This window comes from Chrysoperla carnea, chromosome 1 (assembly GCF_905475395.1).
Source record: "Chrysoperla carnea chromosome 1, inChrCarn1.1, whole genome shotgun sequence".
In the NCBI taxonomy this organism is placed as follows: domain Eukaryota; kingdom Metazoa; phylum Arthropoda; class Insecta; order Neuroptera; family Chrysopidae; genus Chrysoperla; species Chrysoperla carnea.
This window is the reverse complement of record NC_058337.1, coordinates 66,110,348-66,133,680: the sequence shown is the minus strand read 5'-3', so window position 1 is coordinate 66,133,680 and position 23,333 is coordinate 66,110,348. Positions and strand designations below refer to the sequence as shown.

The following is a 23,333-nucleotide window of genomic DNA, read 5'->3' as shown; positions in this document are numbered from 1 at the left end:
AAAATACCATACAATTACCTACCTACCTGTGAGTTGTAAACTATTTTACTTGAGAAATTTGACATTGAAATAACAAAATATACAGTAAAAAAATACTGGGAATTCAAGATGCTGGTGACGATCACGGCGATGAGCAAACTGCACGTGTGTTAAAATCTTCAGATGTTTTCGTTTCTTACACAAAAATTTTCTTGTGTTGTTGATGGACAGGTTAAAACTGTGTATTTTTGATGTGCATAAGAAAACGAAGTTTTTTTATTTTTTTATTATTAAATACATTGAATAATAGAAAACATTGAACGAAAAATAAAGCAGGTAAATAATTAAAAAACTTATTGTATTTTGTACTAGAATATGAATTTTTTCATGTATATTTTATGCAAATTTTGACGTGCACAACAAACATAGGTCGGGTAAAAATGGCGTATACGCTTGCAAAAATGTCGAAATTTTTTTTTCTTAATAAGATTCAGCTCTAGTCAAGCGATAATCTAGTTCAAGGTAAAATTCTTAATTGAAAGAAAAATCAATAAAATTAAAATAATTTTATATTGTTATTTTTCATTTTTTAAATAATTCTCAAGAAAAGTTGATTATTATTTATGCGTTCTTAAATTCACAAACAATTTTAAAATTTATAAACTTAAGAAGTCCTTAATAATTTATGAAAATATGCTCAGGTACCTGTTTTTTCTTAATCGATACACCATTCGATACCAGAGTTTTGTGTACAGTGAAAGGCCTTAGTCAAGATGTAGGCCATCCCTTATGCTTTTTGATCCGTATAATCGATTTATGATGTTTTCAAGCTGGCCCGCTCTGTCAGTTCTCCTCATTATTTTTTGGGGTTGAAATCCCTCATCCCATTGACGCAAGTGTTTATGTAATGTTTTTTGGGAAGGTCAAAAGTTTCCAAATAATTTTTCCTTAAATTCAGCCGTTTCCGAGATATCACACCCCAAAATTAAAAAAAAAACCATTTTTACTTGATAGGTAATTCTAATTGGTACAAACTTAAGAATAAGATTATTAAGATGCCTAGGCAGCATCTATCTAATTTATAAGATTAACTAAACTAATTATAAGAAAGTTTTTGTTTCTAACCTTTTTTTTTTTTTTTTTTTTTTAAATAAGACAGCATTTTTTTAGTCTCGAAACATATTATTATGGAATTAAAAAAGTTTGTGCTAAGTTAGCCGGATCTAACATGACTTTAATCATTTGATAAATCATAATAAGTATGTATAAATTCATGTAATCGTTATTTACGATACAAATGGGTAAGAGAATTCATCATTAACACACTTATGCGAAATCTGCACAATCGCAAAAGTACGTTAATAATGCGTTACCACTTGCGTAGCGTACAAAACTTTATCTACGTTAAAAATAAGAGAAGGTATAATATCTCCCCCACCCCCTGGGCAAGATCGCACAAATTTTTGTTTTTAACTTTTTTAAGTAAGCTTTAAACAGTGCAGTCGAACAGTTTTTATAAAAATTCATTGACTATCCTTGGATTCCTAGGTAAAAATCTAACGGCTCTCCACTAAATGGCCAATAATATTAACTGAACAAACTAAACAATATTATATTTGTAATTCTGTGTAATTCGTTCTAAAATTTTCTTAATAAGATGAAAATTTATGATTGATTCACTGATTTTTTCCTTTTACAAATTATAGTGTTAATAAAATTTCAAAATTTAATTTTCATATTGGCATTAATACCCTACCTATTAAGTTTAAAAACTTTATTTAACCTATGATATGCATAGATGATAACAGTTCAATGTCCTCTTAACTGATGAGTTCATGACTGCATATAAATCTCTTTTGTTTATTTACATTTTTTCTACATCATCAATCCATGATTACGAGCGATTTTACAGTTTTAAAATTGCTTTCGATTTATTCACTTTTTAGATAAAAAATTAGCGTCATTCTTAATAGGAAATAATTAAGATAAAAAGTACGTATTATGTATAATTATACTGAAAATAAAAAATACTTTTAATTTTTTAATTGTATGTTACAATTTTAATTATTATATAAATACTGTTTTCCATCATTTTCATATTATTTGTTGTAATTTTCAACAACAAATGAAAAGTGTTAGACTTCTCAACAAAACAAAAGTAATTTTTACTATGTAAATTATAAACTGTGTATGTGAAACGTCGATTATACACAAAAATGTAAGTTTCATCATTGTTTAGTATTTTATTGCAGGTAATTAAGTATTGCATCCCAATCCATCCCATGTGTTACACCTCACGACTTCAGTTTTTATACCATGCATATATGAAATATACATAGTATATTAAGTTTAGTCCCAAGTTTGTAACGCTTAAAAATAATGATGCTAGGAAAAAAATTTTGTCATAGCTGTTCATAAAATCACCTAATTAGTCCATTTCCGGTTGCCCGCCCGTCCGTCCGTCCGTCCGTCTGTGGACACGATAACACAAAAACGAAAAAAGATATCGAGCTGAAATTTTTACAGCGTACTCAGGACGTAAAAAGTGAGGTCAAGTTCGTAAATGAGCATCATAGGTCAATTGGGTCTTGGGTCCGTAGGACCCATCTTGTAAACCGTTAGAGATAGAACAAAAGTTTAAATGTAAAAAATGTTCCTTATAAAAAAATAAAAAACTTTTTTTGTAAACATCACTGTTTACCCACGAGGGCGTTAATTAGGTGCAAATTTTATAGTATGTATTAATATAGGAATATCAGTTGTGTGTGTGTCTATTTAAAAGTGAATATCTTTTGTTATTTACGTGACGTCAAAAAAACAAATGATTGCGCATCAACACTGTCTATACATTTTTGTATGTGTTATGTGATAAAGAAATCAACACTGATTATGCATGGTATTTCAACAATTAACTCAGTCAATTGTTTCTTTTCACTTGTTTTCTTTTTTGTACTAGCCAAAGAGTTAATATGCCAAAAAATTATGAGTGTGTATCATTAATATTGCAAAAAAAAAAATAAAAGTTCCATATAATCATATGGTAAAAATATGATTCATTTTCGAGGTATACGACGAACGAAAACAGTGAAATGGGAAACGCACTTACCCATTTTTAAGGCTTTCAGTGCTTTGATGAGTTCATCTAGATTTCGTTAGCTAAAACTTTTGTTAATTTTTAAATTTATATAGTTTATAAAGTTTTTTATGTAGCCTATACATATACAGGGTGTTCTATTATTGACTGCGGACTTTTCGCTTCCTGAATAAGCTGAGAGAAAAAAGGAGAAAATGTTCTTTACCAAATTTGGATCTAATTTACGAGATAATTATCCTACTCTTATTATATTCAATTAATAAAAAATACATTCCTTAAAATCAAATTCATCCAATAAAACAATACTTAAACAGAGAATGTGTTTTATCATAGTGGAAGGAGTGTCTAAATGCAAAATTATTAGATGTATTATTACACTACCTTTCTTTGTAAATTAAGCTTAGTACGCAACCTATCGTGCAAATATCACATACCTTAAGTATGTCCGTTTTGTCAAATAGATGTTACGATACACATAGGTGTTCAGAGACAAACAACACTATGTATATTGTGTTGAAGTTGTAAGTCGATACGATGCATAAGATTTTCCTTTAGAGTTTTTTTTTTTGTAGTAACTTTGCATTTAGACTCTCCTTCCAGTATGATAAAACACTTCCTCTGTTTTAGTAGTATTTTATTGGGTGAATTTGATTTTGATGAATGTATTTTTTATTAATTGATTATAATAAGAGTAGGATAATTATCTCGTAAATTAGGCCTCAGATCCAAATTTGGTGAAGAAAGTCCGTAGGCAATAATAGAACATCCTGTATATATAAATATTCATAATAAAGCTTGTTTTTATTGTATTTGATAGAATATACAGGGTGCCCGTGGTTGGATGAATATAGCTTAAGAGCGTATTGTTTGGATAATTTTAAGACGAAAGTGCCTTATATACTTTTGTCCAAAACCCAATAGTTATGGAGTTGTGACACAATAAATTTAACCAATAAAGTAAAGACATTGTTGAATAAAGTAGTAGTTTAATGTTTTATTAATTAAAAATTTGTCTTCGTACACTACTAAAGGGACTATTTTTGACCATGTTAAGAATAGCTTCTTCGTCGGAAAGTGCTTGGCTGTACGGGACGTTCTGCATTAGCTTGAAGAAAATTACCTTTTTCTGCCAAATGGCGATGCACATTTAAGAACACTTGAATATCGGAATATTCTAGATATTTTACATTGCATTAGAATGGCATTTATGATGAAATTAATTAGTGTCAAGAAAATTCTAAATAAGGATTTTCCCTAAATCTACAGGCTTTGATATTTCGAAACTATTGTAAGCGTCGAAAACATTTATTCTTGATTTTCTTCATAGGGACCATCCATTAATTACGTCACACCAATTTTCCGATTTTAAAGCCCCCTCCCCTTTGTCACAGTTTTGAAAGTGCCCCTCTTTGATGTGATGTCACACATTTTATAGTTTAATAAAAATAATTAAAATAAAACAGCGTTTAAAAATTTAACATCAAGTCGAATAATTTAAATAGACAGAACGAAAGATTAATTCAGTTAACGATAAGCGATTGATTACGTTAATAAAAGATTCAAATTTTAGTTTAAAAAAATTTATAGTACAGGATAATTTACAAAGGGAGTATAATAAAAAGTTTTTATGAATTAGTTTTTTTATTTTTACATTAAAATTTTGCGTTTATATTTCAAATTTTAACATGGGACGTCACAAAGTTTTTGGCTCGACAAACCCCTTGTCACACAATTTACTTAAGTTCTAACAGAATCAATACCAAAATTTTAAACGGAAATCTCTAAACATTATCGTACACCATTTATCGAGGAACTATCTTAATGTTTACCATTTTTGTTTTTAATTAATGTTTAATATTTATAAATTTTTTTATTCGATAATAGTAATATATTTTTATATTACTGAACTTTAGTTGCCCAAAAACTGTTCTCGACTGGGCAAGTGTTTTGTTTATTATAGTTATTGAAATAAATACCAAGGATAAAAGAAATTTATTTCAAAGATTTATTTAGAAAACATACAACAGACCTAAATCTCGCTAAATATTGATATTTTGATTGCAATGCAATTATCGTCAGTAGCTTTTATTCATATAACACATTACAAAAATTTTTACAAAGTTAAAAGTAAAGTACCTGGATGCCCGAGCTTTAGTCTGTATTTTTTAGTAAAAAATACAGACTAAAGTATTTAAATAAACTAAAAGACACAAATTTTATCCCCAATATAAGAACTATTTAAAATGTCTCCAAACAAATACCAATTTGAAAATGTCGGTAATGTACTTCATTTCGTCGCCAATAAATGTCAGGAAGGTTCACATTTTGCAGTCAATGTTTCAGTTTTTCGTGAAAACACGGATAAAACGACATTTTCTAAAAATGAAACCTAAAAACACTTGTATTAATTAATTTTTGTGATATTAATTAATATCACTTAAAGAGCTAAATCTATTTTGAGACATGATCGTATCTAATTTGTAAATTTTTTTAGATTACTCACGGAAATGTAACATAAATGTATATTAACAATTAAAACATATGAAACGACGTTTCGCCAATTTTTATACCATGTATATATGAAATATATCAAGGTATACTAAGTTTAGTCCCAAGTTTGTAACGCTTAAATATATTGATGCTGCGACCCCATTTTTGGTATAGGTGTTCATCAAATCATCTAAAGAGTCTATATCCGGTTGTCTGTCAACACGATAATTAAAAAATGATAAGACATATCAACCTGAAATTTTAATAGCTTAAGACGTAAAAAGTGTGGTCAAGTTCGTAAACGAGCAACATGGGTCAATTGGTTCTTGGATTCGTAGAACTCATCTTGTAAACCATTAGAGATAGAACAAACGTTTAATTATAAAAAATGTTCCTTTTAAAAAAATAAATAACTTTTTGTTAGAACATTCTAGTATTAGAGAATATCAGTATTGTGTGTGTCACCAGCATTGCCTATAAATGGACAATTAACTCAGTCAATTGTTTGTTTTTACTTGTTTAAATGAAAACATTATTTTAAAATTTTGGGGAGGATCCCTCATCAGTAATAGAAAAAAATAAATTAGTAGAAAATGATCTAAATTTTTAGTATGTTGTTAACGATACATATTATTGAATCAAAAAAAAATTTGGGTATCTTATCGATCAATTAAGAGAGTAATTAATTAATTAAAAATACACTAAATAACATATCATCCTCATTTCATGCTATGTTATTTAGTGTGTTTTTAATTAATTAATTACTCTCTTAATTGATCGATAAGATACCCAATTTTTTTTTTTTTTGATTTAATAATATGTATCGTTAACTACAACATACTAAAAATTTGGATCATTTTCTACTAATTTATTTCTTTCTATTAGTGGTGAGGGATCCTCCTTAAAACAACAAAATTCTATATTGACGAAACTTTTAAAATCGATTACTTAAATATTTCATCTACAAAAGTTAAATTTGGTATGACATAATGTGTCATAATACATAGTTTTGTATACTAATTTTTTGTTTGTTAATAATTTAATTGAAAAATTACATGTATTACGTTATTTTTTTGATCTTAGGATATGATAACCTTGTATATACATTTTCCAGATCATATTATTATTTAATTAACAATTTATTTGCATGAAATACTTTGACATTGCATGTTAAAAAACGCTTTTCTCTAGCGAAATAATTAGGTAGAGGATAGTATAGAGGATTATATCGAGCAACTTTATTTTAAAATTAATTTACTATGATTTAATATTTAATTAGAAAAATGACGTTTTTTTATTCAATAAACATAAGGGTTTTCCAACCCGGAACAAATTAAAAAAAATGTACATATTTTTTTAGTTCTTATATCACTGGGAAATGATGAAACGAAAGAAATATGTGGATTAAAAATTGTTCGATTTATTTATCAAAAAAAGTTATACAACCTGCTATATTCCACTCGCTAAGGGCTGTGCTGCTATAAGGACTTTTTGTTAACAAGAGATTTAGATATGGTTCCCTGTTTTTTATACATAGAATCGAATTTTGATGGTTCCAGATTCTGGTCAGTTTTCCGCACCCTTTTTTGAGATTGCAAAAACGCCTTTCATCCGATCCATTTATCAATTTGTATATGTAATCTATGCTAGTTTAATCAAAAACTTCCACAATAATTTTTTTAAATTGATTCTTTTTGAGATATATCCCTACCAAAATTTAAGAAAACGATTCTAAGTAGTAAAACCCTTTGAATTTAATGACATTGCTTAAGCAGCATCTATCAGCAAATTAAAAAAACATTTCGTAAGTTTGCTTCCTTGCTTTTCGAGTTGGTTTCGAACAATGGTTCAATAAGCATTCTTGATTTTTTTCTAGAACAGTTTATTGCCTACAAATTTGATACAAATAAATAGACTCGAAAATGTTATGAGCAGCGTTTGAGAGTAATAGTGATATAACTATTAGAGGTTTCTAGAGAGTTCTAAAATTTTATAAATGTTCATGAATGTTTTAAAATGTTCTTAAATGTTCCAGATTGTTCGAAAATGATTTAGAACATTCCATAATCTTCAAAATTTGTTAATAATGATTTCAGAATGTTTCAGAATATTCACAAATGTTGAAATGTTGAGAATATTCTACAACATACCAGCTGAAATTTTCAAGAATGATTTAAAATGTACCAAATTTTTTGAGAATGATCTGGAATGTTAAGAATGATCTAGAATGTTTAAGATTTTTTGAAAATGATTTAAAATAACCCAAAAAATTAGAAATATTTAGCAAAATTCCAAAATGGTCTAGAATTATCTAAAATATTAGAAAATTTTTTTGATTCCATCAAGTGCATGGGTTATTCTTACGGACATTGCAGCTAGTATCAGTACATATAACTTTAAATTTTTAATATACTGTAGTTTGTTCTTTTTTGTCCAACTTGTTCTTTTCCTACTTACATTTTGTGTTATATGTACCACACAACAAATATACGATTCTTTTCAATCCTACGTTACCTTAACGAGATGACCCTTCGTTCTCGATTAATATTAGTGAAATTTTTATAACCAGCAATGTTATAAACTGTAAATTTTACTACAAATTATAATCTGGTCATTTTTATTTTTCGTTAATCATTATTATAATTTTATAAGTATTATCAAAGCTAATAAATGACAACTCTAGGATTTTTTCGAATTATATTTCGATTTTTGGTCTCAGTTTTCTAAATGTTTATTTTTAAAACGGGGACATTTTTGTCGATCAATATTTTTTTTGTTACAATTTCCGGCAAAAAAGTATGATAAATTAGCCCTCGTAAAAGATAAAAAAGTAAAATCTATTTAGAATCATAACATATAATGGGATTCGTAGGAATTTATGAAATTTCAACTTAAACCTAGTCAAGTTAGAGAGTAAGAAAGTCTTTCTACTGGTTCTCGAAAAAATTTAAGTGTCGTATATATACATTAGAAAATTAAACATAAATATTTATGTATTAGAATTTTGAGCAAAAAAGATTAGATAATAAATTTTATTTTTTAAAACTTTATTTTTATAAAAATTTGGAAACGTAAAATCTCGTAAAGATTTTTAACTTCAGAATGTAGTCATTATGACACTAAAATTACGAGTAAAAATTGTATATATGTAATATATATCAAGGTATACTAAGTTTAGTCCCAAGTTTGCTACGCTTAAAAATATTGATGCTACGAACCAAATTTTGTATAGATGTTCTTAAAATCACCTAATGAGTCCGGTTGTCCGTCTGTCCTTCTGTGAAATTATAGCGTGCTCAGGACGTAAATGAGAAATGTAGATCAATTGGGCCTTGGGTCCTTAGGATCCATCGTATAAACCGTTAGAGATACAACAAAAGTTCAAATTTAAAAAATGTTCCTTATAAAAAAATGAACAACTTTTGTTTGAAATATTTTTTCGTAAATGTCACTGTTTACCCGTGAGGGCACAAATTGGGACAAAACTTTGGTGTCCATTTTCTCCAAAACTATTAGCGATAGGGATTTGAAAATTTGCAGGTAGCTTCGACTAGTGGTCTTGTAAAACATTATCGAAAAAAATCTAGAAGATACTTTCGAAAATTTTTGAAATTTTCCAAAACCAAATTAAATGACGGCCTATTCATTGCTTTTGTTCAATTGATTCTTGTCTAGAAAATTAGATAGGCCGAATTATAGGGGCCGAGGCGATACTAAGGTTTTATATCATATAGTCTATTTATATGCATACAACATTCTCGATGTGTGCTTTACACTTTTTTTTTTACCTTGACCGCATTTAATTCGGTGAATAGCGATTTTTGCGGCTTACTTGAGTATTGCTATGCTTCTGAACCACAAAAATCGCTTCCTGGAGTTAAAAGTTTTTTTAATGAATTGTTAGGTTTCAATTATTGGTTATTTATTATTTCTCAAATTGTTCTTATAAAAGAAATTAAAAGATTTTTGTTAACTAAAAAGTTATGAAAATGTTTAAGTTATATTATTAATTCTGAATCCTGGTACTTATTATTGACATCTTTTTAATAAAAAAAGTTCTTTCTTCAAAACTAATTACAGATATTATCCAGTAGGTAAATTAATTTGTAATTAGATAGAATACATTTTTTTGTTATAATTTAAATAGAATATTTCTGATAATTTGATATTTTTTATACGATTAAATTTTTTTATAAATTTGTTAAATTAATTGTTTTTATGCCATAGGCAAATTTATTTTTTTATCGCCCCTATAATTTATAAAAGTACCTCATTAAAGTTTATTTAGGAAAAATTTATTAATCCTTACGCGTGTATGGAGATATTTCATGAAATATAAAGGTACTTATAGCTGATTAAGTAAATACCTCCGTTGTACAATCGTTTGCGATGCACCAATGAAATGATATCGTCCAATCTTAGGATATATCGTTCTATCTAGGATATATCAAAAATACGATTTTGTTCCAATCGAAATAGTATCTGGTATCAAAAAAATATACAATTTTTTAAAATATTTTCTGTCATTGAAAGATTGCAATGAGCTTCTTCAAAATGATGTCTTAATCTGAGAAATATTATAATTCTAAATGAACAAGTGAAAACTAACAATTGGCTGAGTTAATTGTTGAAATACCATGTATAGACAATGTTGTTGTTTTTTTACGTCATGTAACTAAAGAAAGGTAGCCACTATTAGAGAGCTACATATACATGTATGTCACACATACATAACTGATATCCCCATTTTTTTCTTTATTATTATAAAGAGGAAATTTCCTAATAGGTATCTCAATGTCAAAAAAAATGCTCGTTTTAAAACATTCTAAGTGTTACTATTATAACATAACATATGATGAGTACGCTTAGAATGTTTTAACTGTGACATTTTTTTTGACAGTGAGTATACCTATTTGAAATTTCTAAGTAATATCTATATTTCTTATTCAGGAGGGGTTCTTAATAGATGATTTGGTTGTTTTGACACTATTTCGGCTAAGGAATTGTAATTTAAATAATATGTTTATATAAAAATTGGAGTCATTAAACACAATAATTTTTAATTATTTAAAAATAATATATTTATTGCCCTAATAAGAAGATCCTTTGACCTTAAAAATTAAAAAAAATAAACAAGTGAAAACAAACAATTGACTGTATTAATTGGCTATAAATACCATGTATAGACAATGTTGATCACTCTGTCACATTACACATACATACATGTCACACATATATAACTGATATTTTCATATGATACATACTATATAATTTTAGCCTTCACGGGTAAACAGTGATTTTTACGAAAAAATGTTTCAAACAAAAGTTAAAAATTTAAACTTTTGTTCTATCTCCAACGGTTTACAAGATGGGTCCTATGGACCCAAGATCCAATTGACCTTTGTTGCTCAGTTACGAACTCGATCTCAATTTTTACGTCCTGAACACACTGTAAAAATTTCAGCTTGATATCTTTTTTTTTTTGAGCTATCGTGTTGTCAGACAGACATTCGTACGGATAACCGGAAATGGATTTTATGAACACCTATACCAAAAAGTTTGCTCGTAGCATCAATATTTTTAAGCGTTACAAACTTGGGACTAAACTTAGTATACCTTGATATATTTTACATATACATGGTATAAGTATGAATTATTTGTCGGTAAACAATTTTATTTATAGAAGTATAATAGAAGTTGCAATTTATGCAAAAAATTGAAATTCAAATAATAAAAAATTAATTAAGTTTTAATCAAGTTTTTAAAATTGAGATTTTTAATATAGTACCTTATGAAAGAACTCAAAATAATGTTAATTGTAGAAAAATTAATCGGCGAATGAGCTTCAAAAAGGTTTTCACCATGAAGAAAACTTATCACAGATTATGTTTATGCAAAAAAAAAAAAAAACAATATGCGACGCTATCCAAAAAGAAAATATAAAATAACTTTGGTTTTTGGCGCTTTTTTGATATTTTTACAGCATTTTCTTACATTTACGTCATACAAATTGGCTAGTTGACTAGTTGGCTAGTCACGTGACAGCCGAACCACTTTAATTAAGGTGTAATTATTGTATATTTGTCTTTATAAAATAATTTAAAAATTGGATAAACATGGTTGCCAGTCCTGCCATACACTATATATCCAGACTCTGTTAAAATAAACCTGCCTATACAGTGACTCTAGATAAATTAACGATTCTTACAATTATTATTATATATCAAAATTTAACATTCAATAATTGAAATATAGTTCAAATTATATGAAAAAAACCACTAAGTAGCTTCTAATAAATAAATGCATATGGTCGTTTTAAAATTAAATCAATGCTAAGTATTAGCTTATCAAATCATAGGACATAAACAAATTGTACGATATACAAATTAGACAAATTTTATGTAGCCCTGATGTGGGATGCACACACACCACACAATTGTGGTATATATAACGCAGACAAATTATTTTCCACTTTCAATGAAAATCAAATCAAATAATTATTTTATTTATTTAATTTGTTAAATATAATTAATGATAAAAAAAAATACATAAATCAAATAAAATTTTTAATAAATTTATTTTAATGCGTGATACGCAACGTTTTGTAAGCACGTTCGACTACGTCTTCACCTACAATTTTTTGTGAACTACTAAAATAATTCGGCGAACTTATTATTAGAATCAATAAAAATAACATTAGAACAAGTTCATTAGTCTTAAGAAAAGTTTTAAATGTGTTGATTGTGTTTTTATTTTGGATTGTATAAATATTTATTTTTATGCAAAATGGATTTCGATGAAGAAGACCGAACTTCGGAATTATTGTTACAAGATGGTAAGCGAATTTCTTTTCCTTAATTTTTTAAACTTTGAAAGATTGGTAAAAAATTTAAAAGTTATTATGAAAATGAAAGTGATCAAAAACGAAAATAGAAATAATATGGGATCAAAATTCATTTTCGTTTAAGTAGTTTTAAAAACCGCATAATCTTAATCAACAATTCATTTTTACGACTCGCTTTATTCACATAGCCGTAACAGCTTTTAATTATTTCATGAACATTTATTAAAAAATCCAGTGGTAAAAATAAATAATTCAAAAATTTCAAAAACCCAACTAAATTAAATAAAATCTGAAAAGAAAGAAAAAAGTTCAGTAGTTTAAAAATCTTGTACGTAACAGTCCATGTAAAGCCTCCTGTCGCAGCGGCTGTAAAACCTAATATTTTTTTAGAAACGCAATGAATGCGGGAAAATTTTAAATTCAAAACAATGTGAACGAGTATAGAAAACAGCTTTTTATAGAAATTATTCAGATTGGTGGCCATTGTAGTCCAGGCACAGGTGATCACGCTGACCAATGAAGTCCAAAATTTTTCTAATTGTTTAGTTGGTATTTGGGCACATTCATTTTAATGGCTTCTTTTATCTTACTGATTGAAGCTGGCCTTATTCTATAAACATTGTGCTTGAAATGCCCCCACAGAAAAAAAGTAATTTTCTAGGAGATAACTAATACTTTTCGACGATCCCCTTTTTTAAGTCATTTTTTCGTCTTTTTTATAATTTCGGCGGAAATCCACTGCGAAAAAGATGGACTCTGTTATTAAGTTTTGTTCTCTTACTATTTCCAAAAATTGAGCGCAACACACACTTTCTTAAGAGTACCTATAAGACAAATTTTTACTTTTATTTTCTATGGTATTTATTATGGTAACGAAAAAATATTTCCAACAAAAGTTGTGTGTTATTTGATAAAGAACAACTTTTTAATGTAAAATTTTCCTCTACCTCTTATCAGTTCAGAGCATGAATTGATTTTTAAAGAATATTGCAAATCAGGGTTAAATTTAGGACTTCTGTGCGGTGTCTCACTCCAAGTAGAACAACTTTTGCTTGGGACATTTTTTCCAATAGCCCTTTGATGAAGAAATTCTCAACTGGATTGTTTAAAATGGAACACATGTGTACCAATTCAAAGAATGTTTCCTAGAATTAACAAACTACATTTAAGTACTTAATTATTTTTGCTAGGTTTTGTAAAATTACTGATCCATCTATTTTGGAGCATCTACTTGGCTATCAAAGAAAAATAATTTTAATAATAAAATAATAAAATAAAGTTTTTCGAGTTTTAGTGCTTTGAAAGAATGGTCATGTTTGATCACGTTTTTCAAAAAAGCTCACTGGTACTTTGATGGTATTTTATTGAAAAATCTATCAAAAAGAAATCGACACTGCCCAATCTTTAAACCAAACAAATCAAATTTCAAAAAGAAAAACTTTTAGATATATACCCTGTTATCAGAGAACATGGGACTTTTTAACATTTCTGTGAAAAATGCTCGGGTAATTAATTACTTAACGTTTTCTAAAATAAATATTTATCAATAAGCAAGTAAGTGAATTGAAAAAATTTTAAAAATAAGTAAATCAATAAATACTCCAAAATTTTATTGTAAATTGAGAATCTCAGCGCCTGCCCTACAAACTTTACTTACTATAAATAATTTCTACGAAAATTCAAACAGTAAATAAAAATTTTATGGAATATCATGAAAACATTTTTCTGATAAAGTTTAAATAGTTTTGTTTGACTATTCTAATGTAAATTAACTAGATTATTTATCATTTTTTTTCTATAATTTAGGATTCTTAAGTGATAACAAATGCAAAAATATTTTTATATGTTTAATTATTTATTTTGTTTAATTTTTAAGGTCAAAGGTTATTCTTATTAAGGCAATAAATATATTATTTGTAAATAATTAAAAATTATTGTGTTTAATGACTCTAATTTTTATGTAAACATATTATTTAAATTACAGTTCCTTAGGCGAAATAGTGTCAAAACAACCAAATCATCTATTAAGAACCCCTCCTGAATAAGAAATATAATAGTTATTAGAAATAGGTATTAGGAAATTTCCTCTTTATAATAATAAAGATAAAAAAATTATATTACGTAATATCCACGCCTACCGCGCTTCAGGAGATTTTTCTGACCTCATTTTAGAATAGCTTTGAAAAAGTACTAGAAACCGGTGCTGTAATGAGTGCGTGAATAATCAGTGCGTAAATATTGAAAGCTTGCCAAAAAGCTCCTTTCCGTTTTATAGCGTATACCCACCAATTTTTACAGTAACATTCTTTTATCAGCCGAATTGAAAATGCAAAAATTGGAAATTGAAACCATCCGTGAATATAGTAAAACCGTGGTAATGCAACAAACATTTTGCAAAGCGGCGTCGAATTATTGAATATGTCAGACTATAGAGTGTTGCCACAGACCCTCTTTACCCAGAACTTTTTGAAAAAGAGTGCTTGTAATCCGACAAACCACATATCAAAATAATAATATTACACCCATTTTTACTTTAGGCTCGAAGTATTTATTATAAATTTACATTGTAATTACTTTTATATGTATGTCGGATTACAAGGGGCCCTGGATTAAACAGGGACCGGATTGCCCAATATTTTTAGGTTTAAGGAGCCATCTTGCTTGCTTGTTCAAACATTAGTAAACAAATTTTACTGCCATATACTGTTTTACCATGTATATATGAAATATATCAAGGTATACTAAGTTTAGTTACAAGTTTGCCACGCTTAAAAATATTGTTGCTACGAACAAAATTTTAGTATAGGTGTTCATAAAATCACCTAATTTATTAGATCACCTCCATTTCCAATTGTCTGTGCCTGTCTGTGTCAACACGATAACTCAAAAACGAAAAGAGATATCAAGCTGAAATTTTTATAGTGTGCTTAGGACGTAAAAAGGTCGAGTTCGTTAATGAGCAGCATAGGACAATTGGATCTTTACAAGATCATAGGACAATTGGGTCTTTACAAGATAGGTAGAACCTATAGGACCCATACAGGTCCTACCTATCTTGTAAACCGTTAGAGATTTAACTTTTGTTTGAAACATTTTCGTAAACATCAGTGTTTAGCCATGAGGGTGCAAATTAGGTTCGAACATTATACAATGTATTATATGGTAATATTGGCAATGTCTGTATGTCACCGTCGTGTTTTATACACACGACTGTGGCTATCTAAGAGTGGCTATTCTTCTTTACTTTCATGACACAAAAAACAAACGATTGCGTAATCAACACTGTCTATACATGGTATTTTAATAGTCCATTGTTTCCAACACACCAAACGACAGAAATAATGAAATTGCGGTAGATAGTAATAACTAAATTTTAGGTATTCGCTCCGTGCGTGAGTTTCGTTTCCATGGTAACGATACACTACTTTAATTATAGAATTGTATGGATTGCATTTAAGACTTACATTGAAAATTTAATATTATTGTCTCACAAATCACTACATATTATAAAACAAAGTCGCTTTTTCTGTCCCTATGTCCCTATGTCCCTTTGTACGCTTAAATCTTTGAAACTACGCAACGGATTTTGATGCGGTTAGATAGAGTGATTCAAGAGGAAGGTTTTTATGTATAATACATCCATATTATAGTAGAGTAAGGGGTTGAAAGGGATATGCTTCAAAAAATAAAAAAGTTGTGCATCGATTAAGCTCAAATATTGACACGATATACAACCAGCTTCAAAGATCTATTGTTTTTATCTACTTTTAACCTTCGGAGGGTAGAAAGGTGTAGAGAGAAAGTGGGAAGGAATTATCGAATATTTACAAATATACCTAAGTGGGGTATCAAATAAAAGAGCATGACGTGTACATTACAAAACTGTTATCCCACGCAAGGAAATGTGGAGGGAGGGGTGCAAGTGGGGATGTTGCCCAGCAAAGCGGGTAGTTCACAGCTAGTTTAAATAATAATTATGATAATTTACATTTGAAAAATAATATTTGTTCAATTTGATTTCTTATTTTCACAATTTTTAATGCATTTAGTGTTTACAAGTTTAATTAATTAGTGTTTACAATAATTTTAATTTGACATTTCTATAACATTAACATGTAAAGAACTGCAAATTAGTATTAACAGCCCCCTTTAACGCCAAAATTTTTCACTGGAAGCGCTGGCATCGATTTTATTGTCCCTACCATGACTACGCACACAACGAATAGACTTCAATCAAACCAAAGTGGCACCGAGCAAGAGAGAGTGTATGATGTATATGTATGTGTACTCGTATCTATACTCTCTCTTGTTCAGTGCCACTTAGTTTTGATAGAACTCTACTACTACTGAGTTATATACTCATATGTTGTTAACATTTAGAATGTTTTAACTTGCGCAATTTATAGATGCCGATTGGTGCGAAATGCACCATGCGCATGTAGCCAGTTTCTTGTGATTCCTAGGATATGCAAGGCATGATGACACAGTATATAATATCTATAGGCCAAAAAATTCGTGGAGCCAAAATTCTGCATAATGCCAAAAATTTATATTTTGGGTAGGATCTGTGGGGAGATTTAATCAGCTTTTGATTTTATAAAAATTAATTTTTGTTGAAGAATTACCAGATCGCCAACAACGCTACAAGTCTGGATCCATCATGCCAGAAATACATATGACATTTGATGAAATGTTAGACGAATTGGGTGAATTGGGAAAATTCCAAATAATTAATTACATTTTAATATGTTTTCCTGTTGTATTTGCTGCCGCTAATAGTTTCACATATTTATTTGTAGCTGGCCAAACTGAATTTAGGTTGGTATCATTGTTAAAGTTCTTAATTTTCAATCTTCCAATTATTATTGGTCCCATTCCCTAACACGATGCAATTTTCTTTCAGTTTTTTTCATTCACTAGTGTAGTCCAAACTTCTAAATACCATGCCTCAATAAGGTGATTTTTGGAACTTATTAAACAAGCATTTTTAGGTGTCATGTTCCTGTATGCGATGATGGTGGATCAACTTCTTACCAAGAAGATTGGTTACCAAATGCGTTACCATCGATTACAAAAAAATTCTACACACCAGCGGATTGTGAAATGTATGCACCTGTGCCAAATATGACCGATTTATACAATGGAACATGTTCGTCAAACTTATTCAATCAATCAATTTTAGTTCCATGCAATGAATGGATCAGTAAATATGATGAGGTTACCATTGTCCATGAAGTAAGTAATTTGTTTTTTGGGAAATATATAGTTTTCCTTATATAACTATGTCGTTTCATTATAATCAGTGTCCGAGTTTGGAATGTGGCATCAAGGGCAAACATCAGAGGCGCCTACTCGGAGAAGCGCTTTTAAAATATTTAATAGGTATATTTTTAACCTATTAAATGGCGCAAAATCGAAATCTAACTCTGGGAGTCTGGGCGCCAATGACTCTTCCGATTCTAATTAAAATTGACTGATTATAAAGAAAGTCTTTCGGGGTGATTACAAATTCTTTCCATGTTTTATATTTATTTATTTTTTAATGGCTTTCCAATTAAAATAATAATTTTCATGTTAGTTATCTGTACTTCAATTATAGTGGAATATGTTTTGCAAAGACACCTGGAAATTACCATTTGTTGGAACTGTACATTTTGCTGGAATTGTAGCTGGTTCGGGAATATTTGGATTTCTAGCTGACAGGTAATAAATAATCGACATTTAATAATCTAGTTTCGCATTTCAAAAATTAAAAAAAAAAAACATTGTTTTCAGATTTGGGCGAAAATTGATTTTTATATTTTGTATTATTTTAATGAGCTTGAGTGGTGTCGCCCAAGTGGTATGCCGTGATTATACGACATTTGCGGTTTTAATATTTATTAACGCCCTCGGAACATCAGGCGTTTATCCACTGGCGTTTATTATTGGTATGACCTCTTGTTACTTCTAAATTGAATATTTCGGAGTTACATAAATAATATAAACAAAATTTTAGAAAATTTCATCATTTTAATCATTTTAACTTCGTTATACAATCAATATAACTACAGAAGTTTAAGAGTTTAACGTTTCTAAGGACATAATTTTTATACTGAGGCAGTTTACTTGAACTAAATAGCTCTAGCTTGGGATCACAAGTTATTTACCCGCGTCCTACACTTTCTCAGATAATAAAACTTATTAGTAGGCATTGCTGGTAAATTTTACATCAATAAAATCGTCATTGGCTTTATTTAGTTATATTGACTATTTGAATTCAGCACCTAGTCTCAATTTTAGCCCACTTCTTTCAAAATATAGGCATGCGACCGGTTACAGTGGAGCTCCTTGGTCGAAATTCTAAATATTTAATCTTACCAGTATGTCTATAACAACGTCATACTGTGATAAATCCAGATCTGTAACTCGAAAAGTTACAGCGGGGCACATATCAGCATCTTCTCAGATAGTCAGAACGCCCTTCGATAGCCTATGAATTCTTCGAGGAACTGGATCACCTGGCACTAAACAACACAGTCAGGCTGATCTGGGTACCGGGCCACTCTGGCGTTAAAGGGAATGAAGCGGTGGACTCGTTGGTACGAGAGGGATCGCTTCAAACGCTCCTTTCTCCTGAGCCTATCATTTCCATAGCAAGATGCTCCATAATTTACCGAATCAAAGAATGGTTAAAACAATCACATATTTATTACTGAGACTTTGCGCAGGGTATGCGACAGGTCAAACTGTGTATAACCACATTCGATTAGAATACTATAATCGTCTGAAACTTTACTAGACCACAGTTGAGAAGGGTGGTGAGACTCTTGACAGGACACTGTCGATTGAACCATCACCTCCATACATGTTATTTGCACCTGCAAAAATCTCCAGGGCGTCCAATTCAGAATGTTCGGTTCCGAAACCTTAGATCCATCAATCCTGGGAGAGATCCCGGCGGAGAAGCTGTGGGCTTTGTGCTTGGCGTCTAGCCTCAAAATAATCCTATAGCTTCATTTGAAGCCTGAGTAAAAGTTACATGTTATCAAAAACTCTTAATGGCTTAATTCTTGTGTTCAGGAGTGGAATTAGTTGGTAAGCAAAAACGAGAATTAACAGCAATTGTCTTAAATTATTTCTACACACTTGGAGAAGCAATGGTCGGCGTTATAGCATGGGCATTTCCAAATTGGATAGTTATACAATTAGTATTTTCAGGACCACCAATTATTTTCGTTCTATATTGGTGGTAAGTAAAAGATAAACAAAATAAATAAAATTAAACAAAATAAAATGGAATGAAATGGAATGAAAAGAAACAAATTTTTTTTAACATTTTAGGTTTATTCCTGAATCAATTCGATGGCTTTTAGCAACTCGACGAACACGTAAAGCAACAAACGTTATTGAAAAGGTCGCTAAAACAAATGGTGTTATTTTATCTGATTCAATTATGATGTCATTGCGTGCTGAAGAAGCTGCAAATAACGAAAAATCTGTAGTAAGCACAAAAGGTGATGCGGACCATGAAATATGGCCATGTGTTAAAGAAATCTTAGTTTCTTGTAAAATGATTACTCGATTCTTGATTATATTCTACATATGGTAAGCAAAAATAGTTAATCGATGCATACGCCAGTGGTGTAAGGTAACAGTTACATATAAAACGGTATCTAAATGCACATATAAAATTGTTATAAATGTATCTGGATACACCTAGTACAAAGGCGGATTGAGAAATTTTGCGCCCGTAGGCAGTTTCGAAAATTAGCACCCCCTGGTAAATAAAATCTATCAATAAAGACCTTTTTTGACTTCCAAGTATAGGAAGTTATTGTAATGGGTCCGATTTTCGAAATCGAGATTTTCAACATATCTTTACGTTTCATGGTTAGGACAAGACTTTAACACCAATTTTGAGAAGTATATATATATGTGTGTGTGTGTACGTACGTACGTACGTAGACATTTTTTTCGTTGTCGATATTGCGCGAACAAAAAATAATAGCGACTTCGTTGACATGTCGATCGAAACGTATTAAAACGTATCGGGCGACCTTTTTTAAAAAATTTTTCCTTATCGATATCGCGCGAACAAAAAATGATATCAATTTCGTTGAGGTGTCGATCGAAGAGTATTAACGGCAATATGATCGAGTCGGGCGGGTTTTCATTATTTTTATTTTTTTTAACTACTTATGCTGGAAATTTATTTGTGAATTTGTTCATTCAAATAGTTAATCTCTATTGAGAGTTCCAAGGGCTGCTGTTCATTTTTATTAAAATTTCCCCTTTCTGCAGAAATTACATGAATTAGACTGTCGCACATTTGAATAACTGTATAAATGTCTAAAACAATAGACTGTAATTTTTGCATGCTTACACAATTAATTTTATATTTGTTTAAAAACTTCAGACAGCGCACTCTTTTCAAACCTCATGCCTGTAGACACGTGCTTACTTTGTCTATTGGATAATCCACCTCTGCACCAGTATTTAGATCTAGATAAGTTATAGTACTGGCACACTCAATCAATCAATTAAGGTTGGTATTTTAAATTGTTTTAATTAACTTGATGGAATTTTAGGACAGCAAATGTATTTACATTTTATGGATTATCCGTGAATTCAGTGAATATGAGCGGAAATAAGTATTTAAATTTCATGTTGACTAGTGCAGCTAGCATACCAGGCTACACTCTCGCATGGATATTAATCCACAATGTAGGACGTAAATGGACCGTAGCAGGATCATTATTTGGATGTTGTCTTAGTAGCATCGCGGTTATATTTATTCCAGCTGATTTAAATTGGTTGAGAATTTGTTTATATTTATGTGCAAAAATGTTTGTAACATCTTCACTTGGGGTTTGCTACATTTATACAGCAGAATTGTTACCTACAATTATTCGAAGTGGCGGAGTTGGTGCTGCGTCAACTATCTCTCGGTTGGGGGCTATGGTTGCACCGTTTGTTCCATATATTGTAAGTCACTAAAAGCATGTTCTCTTGAGACAAAATAGAAAAAAGCTGCAAATGGATTTGAATATTGGAAAGCTATACTCTCCATTATACTTTGTTTAAAGTAGAAAATTAAAAACAATACTACTTTGTCTCTAAATGAACCGCATATAAAAATTCCGTCTGAAAGTTGATTAAAATGTTTTTTTATTTTGTTTTGCAGTATCCAAGTATTACGTATTTACCAATGGTATTATTTGCTGCCATAGCAGGTTTGGGTAGCATTTTTTCATTGTTTTTACCAGAAACTATGGGAATTCAACTACCAGAAACTGTTAAAGAGGCCAAAAGTTTATGATTTTGTATTTTTTATATAATAATTGTTAATAAATGTATTTATTTTTAAATATTTTGTGATTAAGTAAAATAAGTGTAATTATTTTCCATGAAGAAAAAATAACTCGAACATCTCTCAGTACAATTATCACGAACCTCAAAATCTTAGTACCTTAGTTAAATGTTAAATCGCAAACTGCAGTTGATAAGTAACATATTACACAAGGTCCAGGCGATAGTTGATATTTTCTTCCTACTAAAGGACACAGTGAACTTCGTTTCATTTACAATTTATTTGATTATAACTTTTGATCATATTACAGTACAGTAACAGATTAAGGAAAATGAAATAAACCGTTCACTTTTTGCTGAAACCTGGAGTAATGTGTTTCTTAGGTGTCAAATATAGTTCGTAAGTCGTGAGTTAGTTACGCAAATGTTTAAATACATGTATACAGGTTGCCTATTTTTTTTTAAGTCAACTATATACATATATATATACATGGGCCGTTTCATTTAATTAACATTTTATTGTTTATTAATAAAAAGAACTGTTTATAAATGGCTTTTAAAATTTTGATTTTTCACCTGTTTTATTGAATTTTTTTGAATCTTTTGTTTCTAAATCTTTTTTGTATGACTGCGTTTAATACCCGTTTTTATGACCTTTGACCCCGAGTCCCTGAGTAAAGTATAGGATCGATGAGGACATTTTATATTTCATTTATGGTGGTGATTTGAACAATACTGCCAACTTTGAGCTGGGTGCGAATTTTTGTACCTTCACTCCTATTTTTTTTTTTAATTTGACCGGATAATTTACCATGTTGTCCATTTACAGGGAGCAATAGAACCAAAGTACTGTTTACTTTACGCTCGAGTCTTTAAAATACTTAAATAATTTAAAACCTATATATGTTATAAATGTGAAAGTGAGTTTGTTTCTTATGCTTTCACGCAAAAACTACTGAATGTATTTGAATGAAACTTTACAATAATATAGCTCTTATCTCAGAATAACAATAGGCTATAATTTATGAAGATAGCAGTACCCAACCGCTTCGCTGGACGATTTCGAAAACTATTGAATGGATTTTAATGAAACAATAATAATATCTGTTTTAATTAAAAGCAAATACTAAATAGTTTGGATTCATAATAAACAAGTGAAAACAAACAATCGACTGAATTAATTGTTGAAATACCATGTATAGACAGTATTGCAATCGTTTCTTTTTTGACTTCATGCAAGTAAAGAAAGATATCCACTCTTAGATAGCCACACATTCATAACTGATATTCCCATATAATATATATACTAAAATTAATTCCATAACCTCATTTTTAATAAAACTAAAGTAAATGTTAAATAAACAACTATAATTGGTTGGTGAATATGATTAATGATTATCTATTGTGGGTATATCAGTGCCATAAAATAATTCTATATATAAAATATGCAATATTTTAAATTGTTATGTCGATAATTGAATATAAATTTATTTAACGAGTTCTATCAAAATCAATCCTGAGACCGAAATATAAATTATAAAGTTAAATTACGTTTTTACGACGTGACGCTTCTTTCCAGATAGCAGCACGGACTAAACCGACCACGTGGCCTAATTTTACGCTCAAACTCAGCGT

The 23,333-nt window shown here is 29.5% G+C and overlaps 1 protein-coding gene across 3 annotated transcripts; it reads left to right on the top strand.

The window, feature by feature from the left end:
* The first annotated feature begins 65 nt into the window (after window positions 1–65).
* LOC123297809 (organic cation transporter protein) lies at window positions 66–21,732 on the top strand. Of its 3 annotated transcripts, none has more exons than XM_044879611.1 (9): window positions 66–315; window positions 17,027–17,225; window positions 17,399–17,642; window positions 18,007–18,110; window positions 18,183–18,337; window positions 19,470–19,638; window positions 19,731–19,994; window positions 20,978–21,374; window positions 21,574–21,732. In XM_044879611.1, exons 2-9 carry the CDS (start codon window positions 17,068–17,070, stop codon window positions 21,706–21,708), a joined length of 1,626 nt encoding a protein of 541 aa, XP_044735546.1. In that variant the 5' UTR covers window positions 66–315; window positions 17,027–17,067; the 3' UTR covers window positions 21,709–21,732. The 3 variants fall into 3 exon arrangements, with proteins under 3 accessions (XP_044735546.1, XP_044735554.1, XP_044735538.1); XM_044879619.1 differs by lacking the exon at window positions 66–315 and adding an exon at window positions 2,113–2,197; XM_044879603.1 differs by lacking the exon at window positions 66–315 and adding an exon at window positions 12,177–12,398.
* The last annotated feature ends 1,601 nt before the right edge of the window (window positions 21,733–23,333 follow it).

What these genes read in the sequence shown, in the direction of transcription:
- LOC123297809 (XM_044879603.1), top strand. Translation starts at nt 12,350, where the DNA reads ATGGATTTCGATGAAGAAGACCGAACTTCGGAATTATTGTTACAAGAT. An exon ending in GCTGGCCAAACTGAATTTAG is followed by an intron (nt 17,226 to 17,398) that starts GTTGGTATCATT and finishes AAGCATTTTTAG; the next exon opens with GTGTCATGTTCCTGTATGCG. An exon ending in TCCACTGGCGTTTATTATTG is followed by an intron (nt 18,338 to 19,469) that starts GTATGACCTCTT and finishes TCTTGTGTTCAG; the next exon opens with GAGTGGAATTAGTTGGTAAG.